At 34.3% G+C, this 21804-nt stretch overlaps 2 protein-coding genes across 2 annotated transcripts; both read left to right on the top strand.

Moving 5' to 3' along the window:
• The first annotated feature begins 2094 nt into the window (after positions 1 to 2094).
• Positions 2095 to 3041, top strand: LOC142175969 (uncharacterized). Its single transcript, XM_075242980.1, has 3 exons — positions 2095 to 2332; positions 2534 to 2904; positions 3027 to 3041. Exons 1-3 carry the CDS (start codon positions 2095 to 2097, stop codon positions 3039 to 3041), a joined length of 624 nt encoding a protein of 207 aa, XP_075099081.1.
• An 8765-nt stretch (positions 3042 to 11806) lies between these two features.
• Positions 11807 to 21311, top strand: LOC107810306 (alpha-1,4 glucan phosphorylase L-1 isozyme, chloroplastic/amyloplastic). Its single transcript, XM_016635072.2, has 15 exons — positions 11807 to 12347; positions 13927 to 14165; positions 14381 to 14482; positions 14689 to 14865; positions 15054 to 15329; positions 15845 to 16116; positions 16413 to 16530; positions 16615 to 17043; positions 17144 to 17296; positions 18041 to 18169; positions 18299 to 18535; positions 18730 to 18806; positions 20250 to 20436; positions 20655 to 20855; positions 21040 to 21311. Exons 1-15 carry the CDS (start codon positions 12131 to 12133, stop codon positions 21154 to 21156), a joined length of 2931 nt encoding a protein of 976 aa, XP_016490558.2. The 5' UTR covers positions 11807 to 12130; the 3' UTR covers positions 21157 to 21311.
• Positions 21312 to 21804: the final 493 nt, after the last annotated feature.

The following is a 21804-nucleotide window of genomic DNA, read 5'->3' as shown; positions in this document are numbered from 1 at the left end:
TTCTAAAAATTCTTGCTTCTTCATAAATTTTTAACATAAAAATAGCATATAAGAATAACACAAAAATCTGAAAATTTATGCACATATATCATAATAAATCATCTAAACTTTTGCTAGAACAATTCTAAGTTAATAGGTACTCACTCGCTCCAATTAAGTAAATATATACTCTTTTAAGCAATTCATCAAACACCTTGTATGCGTGCTTTTGTGGTTAAACCACTTTAGTAAAGGGTTATATCAACTCACCTCAAAACTTCTTGAGCCAATACGTAGACCCTAGTCAAATTTATAACCGCCAAATAATTGATTCTACAACAACCAATGCATTTTAAAGTTTCACACCTAAACATGGGATTTACTATTGATACAGAGGAAGAAGGGAATTAATTATTCAATCCTTACCTATTACTACTATAGAATAAATGACAATAGGGAATTTTATATACCTGAGTTCAAAAATTTGTGATTTGTAAAGAACCTTAGATTTTTTTTTTGTTGACTGCGCGAGTCACTGCTGTGCTTGCTGCGTGAAAGAAACAATGTTCTGTTTCTCTATTTAGAATAAGGCTTTTTAGCCTTCACGTGAATAGACAAAACTCGTATAAGGCTTTTAAGCCTTGAGCCCTTTTTTTTTATCTAATTTGTTCAAGGCTTTAAGCCTTTTGAAAACTTTTCCTCTTTTTTTTTGTAAACTTAACTAATAATTAATGATACCCACTATTAATAATTAAAAATATAAAATTATTAATATTCCTCTAATTGTATATCTAATTTTTTAAATGTATCTATACACATATATATACATATATACATACATACATATATATATATATATATATATATATATATATATATATCACTATAGGCAAGATAAAAATAATAGTAATAATAATAATTTAGTTCTATAATTAGCGTATCTTGAAACTTTTATAAATTTGAGGAGTGTTACATTGTCTTCACGAGATGCGCCATCACGATCGGGTCCGGGTTTAGGGTCGTGACATCATTTAAGCTAAAACAGTTTTTTTCTTTTTAAATCTACATTTTAAACCAATGTTTAAATTGTATTTTTTTTGTAGCTATTGGCTGATGATATGTGTTGGTGAAAATTGTACATGGCACTTCAAGACAACTAGCATAAATGATTCTGCGATGTTCAAGGTCAGAAATTTCAACAGCCAGCACACATGTTCTTTAGTGAACAATACATTCATACAACACAAACCTACTGCCATGGTAGTTGGTAGCATGGTTATTCCAAAATATTCTGACCCTAAGATAATTTACACACCAAAAGACATACAATTTGACATGTTGTCTGAACACGGCGTGAATCTAACCTACATGCAAGCTTGGAGAGCAAAGGAAAAGACTTTACATTTTTTGAGAGGTCATCCTGCTGACTCCTACAACAAATTGCCTAGTTATTTGTATATTCTAGAGAAAACTTATCCGGGGTCTGTAGTTAAATTGAAGAAGACGGACGATGACTGCTTTTTGTATGTATTTGTTGCGATTTGTACATCAATCAGTGGTTGGGAATATTGTAGGCCAGTTGTAGTAGTTGATGGGACCTTCTTAAAGTCAGCATACAGGGGAATAATGCTAATAGCTAGTACAATGGATGCAACAGGTATTGAAGTTTTATTGTAGAAATATTATAGCTTGTATGTTTTTTGTAGTACTTACAGATTTATTATAGATATATTGTAGAAAAGTTGTAGTTTGTATATATATGTCTTCTTATGCATTTTTCCTGCAGCCAATTAATTGCTTTTTGCCACATAATGTAGGTACCATATTACCATTGGCATATACTGTTGTTGATTCAGAGAATGACACATCATGGAAGTGGTTTTTGAGCAATTCAAGCTCGCATATGGTGAAAGAGCAAACATGTGTGTTGTTTCGGATCAGAATGAGAGTATCTTGATGGCAACATCTATTGTTTATCCCGGCATGCCACATTATTCTTGCATGTGCCATATTTGGACAAATATACGGGCAAATTTCAAGAAGGGACGTCTAAAGTTAAGTGAATTATACTTTACCACGGCACAATCATACACCCTTGATGAATTTAATGAAAGGATGTCAAAGATTGAAGAGATTGACCCCCGTGTTAAAGCATACTTATACGATATTGGCTATCATAGATGGTCTCGAGTATATGCTACGGTGAACAGAACTTGGACTATGACATCAATCATTGTAGAGTCGTTGAATGCTGTAACAAAATATGCAAGAGAGCTACCGATAGTAGAACTATTAGAGTATATGAGGACCCTTCTTGAACGTTGGACGAAGGAAAAGTTATTGAAAGCAAAGGGTACATTCACATACCTTGAGTTCAAATTCAACAAAGAGTTGGATGACAACAGAACATTGTCCACAAGCTTAGAGTAAGATCTGATCATTTATTGAATCAAATTACTTTATATAGGACAATGTAGATATATTGTAGATATTTTGTATATAGTTTGAGTTTAATCGTATATGAATTGTTTTTTTGTTTGTAATGTAATCGTAGGTGAGGGCTTCAACAAACTACATCCATACAGTACTAGATGGTGTGAGGCGCTAATTGTTTGTCTTGAAAATAAGAGATGTAGTTGTGGGCAATTCCAGCTTGATGAACTTCCTTGTCCACATGCTTTGGCTACTTTAAGACACATGGATGAGTCTTTTGAACAATATTGTTCTCCTTATTACACAAGGGCGAACCTCTTGCGTACTTATGAAATACCAGTAAATTCTCTACCTGATGAAAGCAAATGGAATGTGCCACAACATATATCTGAAGAAGTAGTAAATCCACCTAAAGGAGGGAAAAGGCAGCCAGGAAGACCTCAAAAAGAAAGATACAAAATATATGATGAAATAAATTCAAAGAAGTACAAGGTTTCATGCGGCAACTGCGGAGGAGAAGGGCATAACAAAAGATCTTGCAAGAATGCACCCAAAAAGAAATAAAATTTTATGTAGTTAACAGAATATTTCATAAAAATTATTGGTGAGTTCAGGATAACAAATTTTGATGTGTAATTGTTGAGGTTTTTTAAGATCATAATGTAGTTAGTTAGGATTTTTCTATATTGAGATAATACTTTCATAGAGTGATTTGTTTATGAATGGTTTCTATATATATAATCTACAACTTTTTTACTATCTCTGGAATCCTTTACACGGTTGTTAATGTGTTTTTGCAATTTATCTACAATAAAACTACAAAAAAATATATTAACTAGAATTTACAGAGTATCTACATTATAAATCAGTAGGAACGTAGTTAAAAACTTAAAATATTATAGATGAAGTATTGTTTACATTCAACAAATGAATATAAAAGAAACAAAAGACACTATTAAATATAATCTACAAATTATCTCAAATACAACTACAAAAAAACTACAATATCTGTAGTTGACATAATAGCTAGATTATAATTCAGTTAGAAAGAAGCTATATGGTAAAAATAATGTAGATCGGGTACTTTATACATTCAACAAATTGAATTTAAAAGCAACAAAATGTTTAGTTACTGATTTTTACACTTTATCTACAAAAAACAACAAAATAACTACATATTTCAGCTTTGACAGAATAACTGTATAAAAATTCAGTTGGAAAGGATTTATATGCTAAAAATAATGAAGATCAAATAATGTAAAGATTCAACAAGTGAATATAAAACCGACAAAATGGTTCCATTTGAACTATTATACTGAATAAGAAAAAAAAACAAAGGCTACTATAATTGTAGCGCAAGTCTGCTATAATTAAAACAACAAAAATTATTCAAAAAATTGTCTACCATCTTTCTTCTAAACTAGCATCAACTAAATAATTGTACTACATGTTCCATACAAAATATTACAACTACTTCTTCTTCCTCTGGACTCGTGTTTTCTCATTCAAAACTGGTGCACCATTTCTCCTTGTCAATTTGCATGTCACCTCACTATCACTAATTGTCCCATGCTCCTGCTTCTTTCTAGCATAGTCCCAAAGTAGAGCTCATAGCATCTACGGTGTTGGTCAATATCAGAAAGGTCTTCTGCCGGAATTGATAACTCTCCAAGACTAACATACTGTACAAAGGCAGCAACAAATACACCACAATCACTGCAAAACATAAAAAAAATGTCAATATTTACCAAACCATCAGAAAAAAGGGTTAAATGTATAGAAAGAAAGAAGATTTTTATTACAGTAATCCTTCTTTTTGCTGTGGTATCTCTCCGACGATCCACTGAATGTTAAGAGGGTCGGTAACAGCTTTCTCAATGTATGCTTTTGTATTCTTGAAGTTGATGTCTTTACGCTTCCCATAAAAACCGGTGCATAACAAATACAAAGGGATAATAACAGAAAACCTGTTGACACAAGATTAAACAATAGGGTAATTGCGTGAAGAGACCATGGAATCATACACATAAAGTTGCCTTTCTGCAATGTTAAAAACAACCAACACCTAGTGGAATTTTTCTACAATGTTGACGGGCATGATGACATAATCAACTTCATCCCATGCAACATTTGTGAGTAGTCTATACCCCAATATATATTCTACTACAACGTTCTGAGGTTTGACAACAGAAAACTTCTTTTCTTGAGGAGAATTTTGGAACTTTTCATAGATTTGATCAATCCTAGTCTTGAACAAACAATCTGTTGTAGTAAACCTGGTCTTGTTGTGGGGGTCATACTTGCCTCTTTTCCTCAAGTAATACATTATAACATTAATGTGCTGCAACAAAATAGATTGCATTTATACTACAAGTTATCTTCAAATAATTTAAACAAAACTACAAAATAACTACAATTCATCTACAATCAGAATACAAGCATCTATAATCAAAGTACAAATTATCTACAAAATATCTACAAATCAAATACATTGAATCTTACCGAGTCATTGAGGACTTGTCCTGGGTGTGCCAGGGAAAAGAACCACTCCTTCTTGTCAATCTTTTCTACTCCAAGATCCAACCATGGCTTAATTTGGTTGTCCTTTATAGAATACGGAGTCTTCCTCCTATATAAATAAATAGAAATTAAAATAAAATTGTTGCATGAAGTGGATGTGTAAAAGATGAATATTGGAATAAAAGTGTCAAATTGTGTAACCTAACCTCATTGGACCTGTGTCGGTACCGTGATATAACCACTTGTGGAATTGATCCAACAACTCAGGGTCTACATTTTGACCAATAACACTAGTAAATGGGTGCTTGAGGTGAAAAATTTGAGGTCCAATCGAGGTGCTGCCACCAGAACTGTATAAAGGGAGAAATGGTGATCAGGCATGCTTTCCCGGCTGCCTTGTTCTACCTTGATGCACGGATGTTGTTTCATCTTGTATAGGCTCGCCGAACTTAACCAACTGGGAGAAGTTATTAGGCAGCTCGAAATCATCAAGCGTAACCTCCTTCTTCTCACCTCCGGAGTCTTCTGAATCACCTACATTCACATACTCTACCTCTTCACCTACATTGTCATCTTCCTAATTCTGCTGTTCTCTTTGAGCTGCTACTGCCACTCTGTGAATTGGAGATTGTGCATGCATATCTTCCCTCTCTGTAACACCATGTATATCTAACTTAATAAAATGGTAAAAATATTGAAACATAAAGAAAATAGCTCTGAATACAATTTCATACCTGCATTCTCTTCATCAACTGCCCCTTCAAAATGTGTATATAAATCAACACGTGCTGGATACTTTTCTTCACCAAGTGCACCTTCAACATGTTATGTTTTTTTCATTAAAAATGTTAAATCAAACTGGATAGTATTGGCTTGACAGTTTAAGAAGATATGTAGGTGTGTTATAAGATCTACATAAATCCTTAGAGCTATGCCAATATGCTGGATTTATTTGTATATATTGTGTATAAATTTGTAGTTATGTTGTAGATATTTTGTAGATAATTGTAGATAAACTGGAGATATATTGTAGATACCTATTTTGCTGGGGTTGACCTGTACTGGTTCACCACTATTGAACTAAAATTGCTGATTGTTCTTGTCTTTTGGTTGGTCAGTATTTTTGGTTAAACTCCCAGCAAACTGAAAGTTTTAAATTAGTTAGGATATGTATTTTAGAGGTGACATAAATAGTTTTATTAATATGATTAAAATTCAAATGTTACCTTTGCATCAACTTGATCATTTGGACTGTTTATCACCTGCAAAACAGTCTTGACTAACTCTTTTATTAGGTCTCGAAGGTTACCTAGTTCTTCAAATATATCTTTCCTAAAATCTTCAAGCTTTTCATCGACCTACATAATTAAAAAAACACATAGTTAACTTCAGAAATATGTCTTAACATACATTAAAAAACAGATGCACTATTATATATACATTACAATGCTGTTTAGATACATGTTACCTTCTCAAGACCTTTTTTTAACTTTGTTATTTTACGAAGAATAGACTCCTTTTCCTCTTTTCCAATTGATTCTTTGGGTTCCAATAGAGGAGCATCAACTTTGGGATCCTCAGAAACATGTTCAACTTCTTCAATTATGTACTCAACTTTATCAGGCAAAGACATCACTGAAAGCTCTTCAGATGATTCATTTATGTTGGTGAACTGAATGATGAAAAAAATTTAGCTTGATTAAGGCAGAATATGTATACAAATTGTAGATATTTTGTAGGTAAATTGTATAATCATAAATAAAAACTATTTACCTTCATCCGTTTAGGCTTGATCATTCTGTCTTCAGTTGCAACTAACCAAATATGACCCTTACTAGCTGACCAGTTAAGTATGCGAGGGATTGAATTAGAAATCCTTGTAGCTATATCAATGTTGACTGAGGAGCAACACTCATACAACCATACTTGCATGGCTAGTGGGAATCTTCGAATGAGATAAGAATGAACGAAAGGATTTAGCCTGTGCCTAACTGATTCAATCAACTATCTGTAAGACTGAATACCTCATGGAAATATCTCGTACTGACCGGATTCCACCAAATAAAACCTAAAATGATCTACCAACCCAATATGGTCTCTCTCTGAAGGACAAATGAAGAATTCTATGAGATATAAAATATATAACTTTATTGTATCCTTATCATTTACCCAGCTTTTGTTGGTTACTATCTGTTTTAGGTATGTCTTCTCCACTTTTACCTTGTTTGAAAAGTAACTGCTCATTATCTTACCGACATAATTAGGAGTGTAATCAAAGTCTATCACCTCGGTATGACATCTAAGATCAGTTATTACTGCAAACTCTCTCAATCCAAAATTTAACCTCTTACCTTTTAACTCGACTGAAAAATAGGAAGCATCGGATGAATTCAATTCATGTTTCATAAGAAGATGAATAGTTTGATTTTGCATGCATAAATTGGGAAGTGACAGTAAATAACCAAAGCATGTCTTCTTGAATAGTTTCAAACCATTTGGAGACAAAAGCGCTTTAATTTGGCTAGGAATGCTAGGGTCACATAATGTCTGGAATCTAAGCACCCCATAATCAACATTATGGGATGCAAAAGAATGTCCATTCTGCAAAATTCAAAAAATATAATCTAACATTAATACAGTGATTAAAAAACATAGATACATTTGCATTTTATCTACTAAATTACTTCAAAAAATATACAAAATATCAACAATTTTAAACAGATCAACAAATCTACAATTAATCTTCAAAATTAAGACAAATAATCTTACATTAATTCAATACTTGAAAAACATGGATATATTTGCAATTTATATACAACATTTCTACAAAAAATCTACAAAACAAAACCAACACAGATTATGTAGATTTTTAACAACTAAAACAAGCGAAATAACTAGTGAAGAAATTACTAAATTCTTACCTTCACCAATGACTGTTTTCGAACATTTTTAGGAGATTTAACACTAAGGGCTTTTTTGAATTTTTCTTCTTTTGGGAGTTTTTGAACTGGGAGCCACCTTCGCTTTCTTTCCAGGTTTACTGATAGTCACATCTTCTACAAAATCCTCATCGAACACTATCTCTTTTCGTTTCCTTTCCGCTTGTTTGATTGGCCTCGAAGATTCTCTAGCATCGAAATCATGCTTTTATTTAGTTATAGCTTCAGCCCTGATTTGAAGCGGAGAAAGACTATGCTTCATATGTACAATTGCATGTGCAGATTTCCCTTGCTTTTTGGGTGAATGTGATGATAATACACCCAAATCGAAAGAAGGTATATCAGCTTCTAGAGCTTTTTTAGGGCTGTGCTTTGAAGGTTTGTTCTTCTTCATTGAGAAATTTTGAAGCTAAAAGTAAATGTATGTATGAACTTTAAAGATTTGACTTCAATTTTGACTGGTTGTAGAAGAAAAAAGTTGAATTTGGACGTTAATGGTAGGGGTTACATATGTTTCTCTGGTTTTAGCAGAGGGAATAATGGTTTGAAACGTGGGTGTGGGGTGATACGTGGGTGAGGCTGTGGGGGGGGGGGGAGGGGGAGGGGGTGAGGATTTGGAGGAATATACGGTACCATTAATTTATGAGTGATATACGGTACAATTAATGTATCGTTAAAACACATTATGATATAGAATTGGTAATTAGGTATAATAAATGTAATTATATCAAACCTTAAACATTGATGGTAATATAGTTTTCTATATGGCACAGGAATGTAAAAATTCCCTTAAATAATGCTAACAAAAGCCCAAACCAAAATCAAATCAATACTAATGCTAACAAAAGACATTCAATTCAGTATTACGAACGACAATGTATTGAATATCTATTTTTTGTTTTGCAATAATTTAAAATAAAAATGCATAACCTCTTTTTATTTTTTCTTTAGCGTTTAGTCATTTAATTAATACTCGCTTATTTGTCTACTTATTTTAGCATTATTTAGTACTTTCAGATTATGTTTATTTTTATTATGACTTTTTAATTAGCAATATTTATATTACATAATTTTATTATCTTTATTGTTGAATATTTTAGGATAATACTACGAGACATCTCATATTTTGCATTATTTTCTTGAAAAATACCTTATATAGTTGTATCTTACTAGGATTAAAGAAGTATTTTGGGCACACATTATATATTTTGTGCTACGAAGATTTTACCGAAACCCACCCGAAAAAACTTGAAAAATCCGAAAACTCGAGAATAACCGAGATTGAAAAATCCGACTTTTATTGATTTGGTTTGATCTTATGTGCACCCCTAACCATATGAAATCAAAATGAGTTTATAGTAAGAGGAGACAAGATAGTAGTGTCCAAAATCTCTCCGTCTATGATTTGAATATCTCTGTGAAAAGCAAATGGACGGTCACTCTCCTGCCTTGACCCACAAAGCAATTAACGAACACCATGTTTTCGTACGCTTGCCCCAAAATATCACATCAAGTGGTAGTAATTCGATACATCCACCAACGCCAACTCTAGTTACTTCTTTTTCTTCCCATCCAATATCCATGGCATGATCTAAGGGTTAATGAAATAGAATAAAGACTTTGATAGATGACGATTCAAATTTCAATATAATAAAAACTATTTTAGTAATTTCTTGTTCTAAAAAGATTGTATATTTATATTTGAAAACAATTTAACTTTAATCTTTTTATTTTATTTATTTTACCCTTAATGAGAAGCTTTTATAACCAAATATCACGATCATGTCCCCCTAAAGCTTATCCCTTACGCTTTTAGCACAATAATATTTTTTGTTAAACTCAATGACGAGTCAAACCGCCTCATATAAATTGAAATTGGAAGAGCACATAGAATGGTGAAAGATAGCATATACTTAGTACAATAGTCCAACTAGCTTAAACTGACCGACACCACTATTTTAAGAAATATTGAAATTAAAAAAAATATATTTTGTGTTTTATTTTATGTGGACAATATTTTCCTTTTAGTTCGTTTAAACAAATAACACATTTGTATATAAAAAATAATTTATATTTAAACATTCTATTTTATACTTAATAACATAATTTTATAGCCATAAAAGGAAACAGTCAAACACATTTTTAAAAATTTTCTTTTACTTTTTTTTCTTCTAAATTTCAAACCTCAAATACTTTTATCCACAAAATTTTTATCCTTGATGTTCAAGTCACACCAATAAATAGGATATCTTTTATATAAAATTTTATTTCATATTCATTACTTAATTATAATTAAATACTTTATATATATATTTCGGTAACTAAATATTTTTGTTACCAGGTAATATATATTTTAAATGCTAAAATTAAATTACTTAATGATGTAAACAGCTGGTGTTTGGATTGACTTAAAAGCTGGTCAAACCAGCTTAAAAGTACTTTTGGGCTTATTTGAGTGTTTGGATAAATCATAAAAGTGCTTTTAAGCTAAAACACCCAAAATAAGTCAAAAACAATAAGTTGGGCCACCCCAACTTATTGCTTTTTGGCTTACAAGCTCCTTATGTTTGACCAAGTAATTTACCCTATTATCCCTTTTACTTTTTCTAGACCCCAAAACTACCCTTCCCTTACTAATTAAATCTCTGTGCCATCTAATCTTGTTTTCAATCTTTCTGCTGTCATTTTCAAAAATTATCAATTTCGTTGATGTTTTAACCGTAAAGCTAACACTAGCTTTATAAATAAAATGTTTGACAGATTCTAATATTTTGTAAACATTGTTTTTTTAGTTTTTTTTTTCTGGTTCCATGACATTTTAAAAAAAATTGCTGTTGAATCCCTCCTTTTTTTAATTGGTGAAACTATATTTTAAATCAAAATCTATCAATGAGTTTACATGTTACCCTAGAATTTAAAGTTATGAGCGAAAAATTATTTTTTTGGTCAAATGATTAATTGTTGTATATTATTTAAATAAATAATTTATATTTAGGTAATCAGTTTAAATTAAAATTAAACTAAATTATAAATTATTTGTATATGCATCAGTTAGAATAAAATATTGTAATAATCATTTATTTTATAGTGTTAACAACTTTTAGGGTATTTCAGTCATTTTAACATAAATAAGTGCTTACCAATACTTGTTTGCCAAACACTTCAATAACTTTTTTTCAGTTTCAACACTTTTATCCAAACACTAACTACTTATTTATAAAACAAGTTTCAGCACTTAAAAAGTGCTTTATGCTTAAAAGCCACTTTTTTTAAGTCAATACAAACGGGCTCATAGTAACTATTATATTTTCCCCTTTAGTTTTACGAGATCCATCAGCCATCAGGTCCGTTGCTTTTGGGTAGAAGCAACAGTGTACTACTTTCTAGAAATCTTCCATGGGTCTCGGACGTAAGAGATCAAAACCCACTATGTAATTTAGGTAGGGTAAGATCCACAGTACTTACTAGTCCCGGTGCAGGGGATAATCGTGATTCCATTGAATATAATTAACTTTTGATTATCCAGGAACGTGACATTTCCACAAGTAGACACAACATCAACAACAACGACGACCCAGTATAATCCCACAAGTGGGGTCTGGGAGGGTAATATGTATGCAGACCTTACCCCTACCCGAAGGGTAGAGAGGCTGTTTCTAGGAGACCTCGACTCAAAAAAGCAATAGAAGATGATATATTAGTACCATAAAAATGCGTAATAAAAATAACAACAATATATAAGAGATATGAAATATGAAATACAGGATACGAAATACGAAATAAATGGCTGATATAGTACAATTAGAAGGTACAACCCTGCATCAGACGACCAATGACATTCCTAGTCTAACTCCTAACTAGATAATCTAATATGAAATACAGGATACGAAATACAAAATACAAAATATATGATTGGTATAGTACAACTAGAATGTACAACTAAAAGGTACAACCCTTCATTAATACTCTCCCTCAGTAATCCTAAATCACGCCATCTGATCACGTCTTCCCAATAGTTATCCGCGTGCCACTGCAACCAGTCGCTCACAACACAGTCAACAATACCTATACTGCTTAGATCATAAGTCCCTTCTCAACATTCTCTTCACCTTCATAAACTCTCCATTTCTCACTCTCACAGCACTGAGATTCGGAATTCAGAATCGAATTTTTTGGTAGTTTTTATGCAGATATAGTGGAAATTGAAATCAGCGAGTTCATTTGAACATTTGGTAAAAAAATAGATCTGCGAGGAGCAAATGGCGACGTCGTCGTACTGTGCGACTGCAAATGGAGCAGAGTTGTTCACGCATTACGCCTCAAACTCGAGATTGATCGGTTTCAATTCTAGAAACAGAAGTTCGAAGTTGTTCCTCACTAGAACCTCGGATTTTCGGGGTGTAAAACGTTGTTTCCACGTGAAGAGCGTCTCAAGTGAGCCGAAGCAGAAAGTTCAGGATCCGGTTACTGAGGAAGGTCTCATTCTAACTCCTAATGTTTCCTTACTTTAATGTCTAATTAATTAGCAATTGTTTTTGTGAGTTTGTTGACCTTCTTGTTTAATTTCTACGATTTTCACGAAAAAAGTTTAGTTTGTTTGATAGTTCTGTTTTCACTCTGATTAACAACTACTCCTGTTTGTTTCATTTTATGTGATCGTATGGTGCATGACTGGACACAGAGTTTGAACATGTAGTTGAGATTTCTGTGCGTCAATTATTAAGGGTAATAATGCAAGGTTTAAAGTTAATTTATTTTCAAATATACAAAGGTATCATTCTTTATTAATACGGAGAGAGTGTCATCAAATGGAACAGAGGCAGTATTGTTGAGGATCCTATTACTGAGGAAGGTGTCAATCCTACTCCTAACATCCTGATTTCCATGTTTCTACGGATAATTTTGGGAGTTTGTTGACCTTGTTGTTTAGTTTCTTTGATTTGCACGAATTGTGATATTCTGAAAGTTCAAGTTTAGTTTCCGGTGTTGGTTTTTGATGAGATCAACAATTATCTGCATTTTAAGTGAATCAAAGTTGGTTAATTTCTGCCTAATCAGTCCAACCGGTGTTAAGAAAAATGGTCGAAGACCAGACTATGGCCCATATCCTCAACCAATGTGGGAGTTTTAATGTGATATCATTAAGATTTCTTGCTCCTTTCTTATTTCATGACGAGATGGAGTGCTAAAAGGAATCAGAATTCACCATTTGAACAAAGGCAGATCTAGTATCTAGAGTCAATAGATTTGGAGTTGGTTGTGGTTTATTATATAAACACATTTTACTCCATTCTTTATGTGAACCTATTTGACTGAGCAAATAGTTTAAGAAAGAAATGAAGGCTTTTGAAACTTGTGATCTTAAACATGCCATAACACTTGTGTGGGTATAAAAACTTGTCATTATCGGTAAAATGGTAGATTTAAGTTAAATTATTTTCAAATTTAGAAAGGGATCATTCTTTTTTAAACAGAATAAAAGGGAAATAGGATTACATAAGTTGAAAAAACAAGGGGAGTACAATTTTCTGCATATGTATACAATATACATGGAGCCAAAAACAGAAATATGACATAACTTTTTGCCTTTCAATTTTACAACATTAACTTAATACAAGTAGACCATCATTTAACCGTTATGTGGAAATATTTGGTTGCCTTGTATGATCTTGATCAATGCTCACCTTATGAGTTAGCTTTTGGAGTTGAGTTAAGACCATTGTCCATTTCTTAACATGGTAGCAAAACCGGACTCATCCCAATTCTTGGTTTACGCAATATTGGGTCCCCATATTATGTTGTCCACGCTCAAGTTGGCAGGCTTGGGCATGCGCGAGGGTGTGGAATTGTCCCACATTGGTCTTGAGCAATTCTCACCTCACGAGCTAGCTTTTGAGGTTGAGTTAGGTCCAATCTCTATTTCCTAATAGAAACTTCTATAGGATAGCTCAGAAATCTAACTTCCAAAGGACCTGATACACAAAGTTGTTATTTCCATCGGTTCCTTCCAGTTTATTATTTGGGATTTATGTATTCCCTCGCATGACATATATAGGTGCTGAGAGTGTTCTGAGTTCTTTTGCTCCTGATGCCGCATCTGTTGCCTCAAGTATCAGATACCATGCAGAATTCACACCTTTATTCTCTCCTGAAAGGTTTGAGCTGCCTAAGGCATTCTTTGCAACAGCCCAAAGTGTCCTTGATTCACTTCTTATTAATTGGAATGCTACCTATGATTTTTATGAGAAGATGAATTTGAAGCAGGCATACTATCTATCCATGGAATTTCTGCAGGTATCTGATTAATCTTACTTTCTCTTTGCTCTTTGATAATACTAATTCGCTCTGCAGAGATATGGCCTAATTCATTTAATAGGAAATTAATCAGTTTGATATTTTGCTGACTAATTGTCTTTATATTTATTTGTTACACATGAAAGTTCCTGAAAACATGCGTAAGCAAGTCTATGGCAGTTAGACTTTAATTTATGCCTTTATCTACTCTTTAGGGTAGAGCATTGTTGAATGCAATTGGTAATCTGGAGCTTACCGGGTCATATGCAGAAGCTCTGAAAAATCTTGGCCACAATCTAGAAAATGTGGTTTCTCAGGTTAGTGTGACTTTTATCTCATGCATCAGAAAATTTTCTAGCTTTCCAAGTTCTTTTGGTTTTACCCTAAAACAATTGGACTATGTGTATTCATTTGTGACATCATGCATCCACTGTTTTGTTGTATTGAGAAGCCATAAGAGCCAATCCTGTTTGTGTTTTTGTTGGAGTTAACTTCTTGTTATTTATGTAACAATTACTGACAGGAGCCAGATGCTGCTCTAGGAAATGGGGGTTTGGGGCGGCTTGCTTCCTGTTTTCTGGACTCTTTGGCAACGCTAAATTACCCAGCATGGGGCTATGGACTTAGGTACAAATATGGGTTATTTAAGCAACAGATTACTAAAGATGGTCAGGAGGAGTTGGCTGAAGATTGGCTTGAAGTACGCTTGCTATTACTTCATTAGTTCTTGATTGCATGTGTGTTTACGTCCTAAGATTATTTATATCCTTGTTGTGTACTATTCACCTCTTCCCTTTAGAGCTTTCAAATTCCTTTGTTCTCTTTCTTTATGACTTTTTATTTAGTTCATGCAATGTGGATGTTCATTATTGCTAGTTGTCAATGCAGCTTGGCAGTCCATGGGAAATTGTGAGGAATGATGTTTCATATCCTATCAAATTCTATGGCAAAGTCACTACAGGATCAGATGGAAAGAAGTATTGGATTGGTGGAGAGGATATAAAAGCAGTTGCATATGATGTTCCCATACCAGGGTATAAGACTAAAACCACAATCAACCTCCGACTGTGGTCTACACAGGTTCCATCAGCGGATTTTGATTTATCTGCTTTCAACTCTGGAGAGCACACCAAAGCATGTGAAGCCCAAGCAAATGCCGAGAAGGTTCGGTTAATCTATTATTTCGTAGAACATTTTTATATTCCATTCGCCTTTTCCTAATGTGAATTTAGGCTTCAGTATGAGCCTTCTCAGTTTGCCGTCACAATAATCACTGCGTTTTCAGACCAACAATTCTTACAGGACATGATTTCGGGTTCCATCATAACATTGGACTTTATAAAGATGCATTTATCGGTGTCTTGAATTTACCAGATGGTTTACTATCTATACATTGGATGATCAGAACACTGATCTAACGGGAGACTGATGACTATATTTTTTTTTGGTAGAAAAGGTCAAGACCAAAAGACCTGATATCGACATTCTTGTCTGTCCTAGGCATATTTTGACCTACTCTTTTCTTGTTTTTTTTCCCCTCACCTTTCTTCCCTTTTTCCGGGTGTGGGGGTGGGGGGAAGGCAGGGGTTGGAGGCTTATCTTCAATTACATTAGGGACATAGCGACATAAATGGCAGGGCATTAAATAGATGGCTAAGCTGGCTTTTCTCTAACATCAGATATGTTACATACTCTACCCTGGGGATGGATCAGTGGAGGGGAAGATCCTTCGCTTGAAGCAACAATATACCTTATGCTCGGCTTCACTCCAAGATATTATTGCACGATTTGAGAGGAGATCAGGCGATCGTATCAAGTGGGAAGAGTTTCCTGAAAAAGTTGCTGTGCAGATGAATGACACCCACCCTACTCTTTGTATCCCGGAGCTGATGCGAATATTGATTGATTTGAAGGGCTTGAGTTGGAAGGAAGCTTGGAATATTACTAAAAGGTACTTAAAATTTACATGATTTGCATTAGCATATTGAGGTTTCTGCTGACGTTGATTTTTGTGCTGAATAAACTGCACAGATAAGCATCATGTGAATTTGTTTTAAATTCATGATTCGAGTGATATACTTTGGTATTGAGATACTTATTTCTGAACTTCAGTTCCACATGGACTGATTGGCGATCAAACTTCAGACACATCAAATAACAGGAGATAGGAACACTCTTTTAAACAGAAAAGCATTAGCTCCTACTTTTAAAGTAACACTGACATCCTTAATGGTGGAAACTTACCAGGACTGTGGCTTACACAAACCATACTGTTTTGCCTGAGGCGCTGGAGAAATGGAGTTATGAGTTGATGGAGAAGCTGCTCCCTAGACATGTCGAAATCATTCAGATGATTGACGAGGAGGTGTGGAACTAAAAATTCAACAAATCTATTCGATTTTGCATGTTGAAGTTTTGACTAATTTCTGCAATATGCTGTCCCTAACAGCTGGTACATGAAATTGTATCAAAATATGGATCACTAGAGCTGGACAAATTGGAGGAAAAGTTGGCTGCTATGAGAATTTTAGAAAATTTTGATATTCCCAGTTCCGTTGCAGATTTATTTACTAAGCCTGAAAGACTGGTTGATGCTGATACTGAAACAGTAGAAGTTAGTGACAAAGTTGAAGTTGTGACGAATGATGAAGAAGACAAAAATGAGGAAGATGACACTGGTAAGAAAACTAGTCTGAAGCCAGAACCAGGTGCAAAGGACATTGATAAGAAAACTACAGTGGTGCCAGAACCTGCTGTTATACCACCAAAAATGGTCCGCATGGCTAACCTGTGTGTTGTGGGAGGCCATGCTGTTAATGGAGTTGCTGAGATCCATAGCGAAATTGTGAAGGAGGAGGTTTTCAATGAGTTCTATGAGGTAAGCATCATTAGCATGAATCTTTGAATATGCATCAGATCAGTGATTTTGGTAAAACTGAGTTCTCATTCATGTATTATTTTACTCTTAATGTTTACAGCTCTGGCCTGAAAAGTTCCAGAACAAAACAAATGGAGTGACTCCAAGAAGATGGATTCGTTTCTGCAATCCTCCTCTTAGTAGTATCATAACTAAGTGGACTGGTACAGAGGACTGGGTCCTGAATACTGAAAAGTTGGCAGAACTGCAGCAGGTATTTCTCTTGCCTTTTTTGACGTGGCATGTTTAAGAAGATGAAGTGTATGATTTATGATGTTTATTGTTAAATAGTTGAAAATGCATCCCTCTGTTGCACCTTGCAAAAATTTGCAGAATCTTTAAGACTTATGGTTTCTTATTCTCGGAAACATGTGAAGGGTAAGTGTTCGTGACGATTTAACGATCCAAAAGGGTTTTGAAAACTTTGGAGTTACTAGCAACATAAGGAAACAATCTAATTGACCAAGTGTATAAGGTCACTTGCTCAATCTATTTGAAATTCTTTTCGAAACTTGAACTTGGTTCTGAAATGAAACCCTCTTGAAAAATTGACTTCAAATGGTTTGATGAAAACAGAGAGTAGGCAAGGAAATTCCTTTGGCTAAAGGGAAGGTGTTAGGCACCCTTGAAACTGAGCATATCTCGTGGTTACCCTCCACTTTCAATTGGTTTTCAGAATTTTAGTCAATGCCGTCGACAACAAATATCAAGATTAGTAGAATAACTGAAAACTGAATTACAATGGGGAGTTTTGAATGACATAATTTCAGTAGAATGAACCAAAACAATGCAAATTAAATTACGTTGAACCTTCATCTTCTTACAATGATAGTGAAGTTCACAAATACAACATATACGCATCATCACTATTTATAACGCAGTTCCAATTTCAAACTGAGTGTATGTGCCTAAAAGATTCACCTTTATGTTCTAACTGGGCTGCGGGTATTATACACAGTTTGTTGATAATGAAGATCTTCAAATTGAGTGGAGGGAAGCAAAAAGGAGCAACAAGATTAAGGCTGTGTCCTTTCTCAAAGAAAAGACAGGGTATTCTGTCATCCCAGATGCAATGTTTGATATTCAGGTGTGTTCTTCTCCATCTGAGTTTCAGTTTTAGCCATAAGAGATTAGTTTCCTTTGTCTTAGTTTATGAATAATATCTTGTTTCTGGAAAAAATATCATGCATTTGTCAATTGAAAAACATATTATCAGGTAAAACGCATTCACGAGTATAAGCGACAACTGTTAAATATCTTCGGCATCGTTTATCGGTACAAGAAGATGAAAGAGATGACAGCTGCAGAAAGAAAGGCTAAATATGTTCCTCGAGTATGCATATTTGGAGGAAAAGCTTTTGCCACATATGTGCAAGCGAAGAGGATTGTAAAGTTTATCACAGATGTTGGCGCTACTATAAATCATGATCCAGAAATAGGTGATTTATTGAAGGTATCAGCTTGATTATTTGTCTTAGAAGTTTTTGCTTATTTGATACAGGCTATTGTTTTCTAGTGCATTTGAAAGTCATTTTATTTTTAGTTTACTTCTCGGCAATTTTGACGGTGATAGTTCTGGATCTGTTTCATCATGTGATTACTTTCTGCAACTTCAACCTGAAGAGTCCTCTCCTTTTTATCTTGTAGGTAATATTTGTGCCAGATTACAATGTAAGTGTTGCTGAATTGCTAATTCCTGCTAGCGATCTATCAGAACATATCAGGTATTTAACTGATTCCATCTTTCTTTTGAATCGCCTTTTTTCATAGATTTGCTGCCATTGGCAACAATTGATCCAGCAACTTGTTTGTGAAAACATTAATTGGTCGGCTAGCTGCTTAGTTCTCATTCCTAGTATAACTCTTGGATGTTTTGAATGATATCATGCTACAATATTGTAATGATTCAGGTTACATTTTGTAGCATTCACCAAATACATGTTCATTTTTGCATCAAATTGAGTGCATGTAGAAATGATGTGTGCGGGACACGACAGTGATCATCTCACTCGTTCACAGACTCAAAGCAGCACCATTTGATATTTGATTTTCCCGGCAGTAAAATGCATACAATCTACTTGGAATTTCACCTATTACAAGAAAAATTCGATACTATTGATGGTTCTACAATATGTAATAATATAGAAAAATTACTTTGGGCACCATTTCTTGGTAAGACACCAGTTCTTATGCATTTTGACTCTCGCTTAAGTGTCCTGTCTTTATGTAGACGACATCAGTTTTTTAACATCTGCTGCATTGGTGAATGCATTTGATGTGAATATTTCAGGTGAACCCGTATTTACATCAAAGGCAGGTAACAGGGAAAGCAGTTTTTGATCTTCATGCTTCTTTTTCTTTATCGGTGGCTGTTAATGCTTCTGCCCAATTTTAATACAAACAGATTTGTACTTAAATGAGGAACTTGTGGCCAGGGGCGGATTTAGGGGGGCGCAAGGGTGTTCACCGGAACCCCCTTCGCCGAGAAATTACATTGTGTATATAAGGGAAAATCTGATTTTTACCTCTATATATTATGTTTTGAATCCCCTTCACACAGCCCAAAAACATGGCTTAGTGGTCAAGGGGGTTCAAAACCATTGTGAGGTCATTGGTTTAATTCCCACTAGCTACAATCTCTTTAAATTTTTTAACTTATTCCTTTTTTGAACCCCCTTAGCAGAAGGCCTACCTCCGCCACTGCTTGTGGCGAGTCTATTTCAAGAGAAATTTTTTTCAAGTAGGAAACTTTAATAGCTGCCAACTAATGGTTCATGAAATGGGATGATTTTATGTTGTCAGTTAATGATAGTACTTAAAGGTTGCAACTAACAGCTGAAAATATTTTGTGAGCATATTCATTTCCCCAATAATGTGATAACCACGCCAAACATCTAATGTTTCCCATTAATCATGTAGGTTTAGCTTTAATAGCTGCCAACTAATGGTTCATGAAATGGGATGATTTTATGTTGTCAGTTAATGATAGTACTTAAAGGTTGCAACTAACAGCTGAAAATATTTTGTGAGCATATTCATTTCCCCAATAATGTGATAACCACGGGAAACATCTAATGTTTCCCATTAATCATGTAGGTTTAGCTTTATATAGAGATTTACATGTCTGACTCTTGTCTCTAACTCTCTTTTTTCTCCTGCCCCACTAGTACTGCTGGAATGGAAGCCAGTGGAACTAGTAATATGAAGTTTGCAATGAATGGTTGTATTCAAATTGGTACACTGGATGGCGCTAATGTTGAAATAAGGGAAGAGGTTGGAGAAGAAAACTTCTTTCTCTTTGGCGCTCAAGCTCATGAAATTGCAGGGCTTAGAAAAGAAAGAGCTGAGGGAAAGGTGAAATCACCCTCTTTTGTCTGACATTTTGATGAATTTCTTTTTTCTTGGATTGATATATTTCAATTGGTCAGATTTCTTCTTTTGCGTATATTCTCCTCCCTTTATTCTTCTTTACCAAAAAATAACCATACGAAGTTGCTTGTCAGATCCATTTAGATCATTAGATGGACCTTGCCCGTAGGCTTTACAAAAATCTTATTTCCCCTATGTTGCAGTTTGTACCTGATGAACGTTTTGAAGAGGTCAAGGAATTTGTCAGAAGTGGTGCTTTTGGCTCATATAACTACGATGATCTAATCGGATCCTTGGAAGGAAATGAAGGTTTTGGCCGTGCTGACTATTTCCTTGTGGGCAAGGATTTTCCCAGTTATATAGAATGCCAAGAGAAAGTTGATGAGGCATATCGCGACCAAAAAGTAAGTCCAACTGCTTGCAATTCCTTCTGGATATGTTATCTACTTTCTCATGTTTGTTTATGTTATTAACTCAGATTATTAACATTTTCAAATATGACTTGTTTATGCTTCGAGCTTTGAGCAAAAAACCAGGTTTTACTAGTTTTTATTCATGTCAAATATATATGTGACTGGTGTTTTGCAGAGGTGGACAAAGATGTCAATCTTGAATACAGCGGGCTCGTCCAAGTTTAGCAGTGACAGGACAATTCGTGAATATGCCAAAGACATATGGAACATTGAACCTGTGAAATTACCCTAAGAGCCGTAAGGGGGAAAAATAACAAAACAGTGAGTAGCATTAAATAATCTACATCCCTGTATTATGAGTTGTTTCTCTTTTATTTTCCGAACGTACATATCTGTAAGAGGATGATATTACCACATAATAGGAGATCGATAATCATATGCTACTCACTTCCATTATTCTCAGTTTATTTTGGATACGTAGTCAAACTTGGCAGGACCTCTGGGTGGTAGTAACATTTTTATTCGATGTTTATACTTGCCTAAGAGGGCAGCCTGATTCAATAAGCTGTTGCAATGCGCAAGGTCCGGGAAAGGGCCCGACTACATTGAGTCTGATGTGTGTAGCCTTGCCTTGCATTTTCTATAAGAGGTTATTTTCGTGTTTTAAACCCGTGACCTCTTGATCACACGGCGACAACTTTTATGATTGCGGCAAGGTTCCCCTTCATGTTTATACTTGCATATCGATAACAAATCCATAAAAAAATGGATGATTCTAAATTCAAGATCATGCAGGCCACATTGTTTCACTCAATAGTTTGTTTGATCATTTCGAGTTCCACACATTTGGTCAAATCAATAAGCGGGTTACAACCAAAACCCATTTAAACTTGGGCGCGTCAGCTGAGTTACTAAAAATGGGTTGATTTTGCACTTTATT

The sequence above is a fragment of the Nicotiana tabacum genome, chromosome 22 (assembly GCF_000715075.1).
Source record: "Nicotiana tabacum cultivar K326 chromosome 22, ASM71507v2, whole genome shotgun sequence".
NCBI classification, from domain to species: Eukaryota; Viridiplantae; Streptophyta; class Magnoliopsida; order Solanales; family Solanaceae; genus Nicotiana; species Nicotiana tabacum.
Note: the sequence above shows the minus strand (reverse complement) of the source record. Positions and strands in the feature narration are given on the sequence as shown.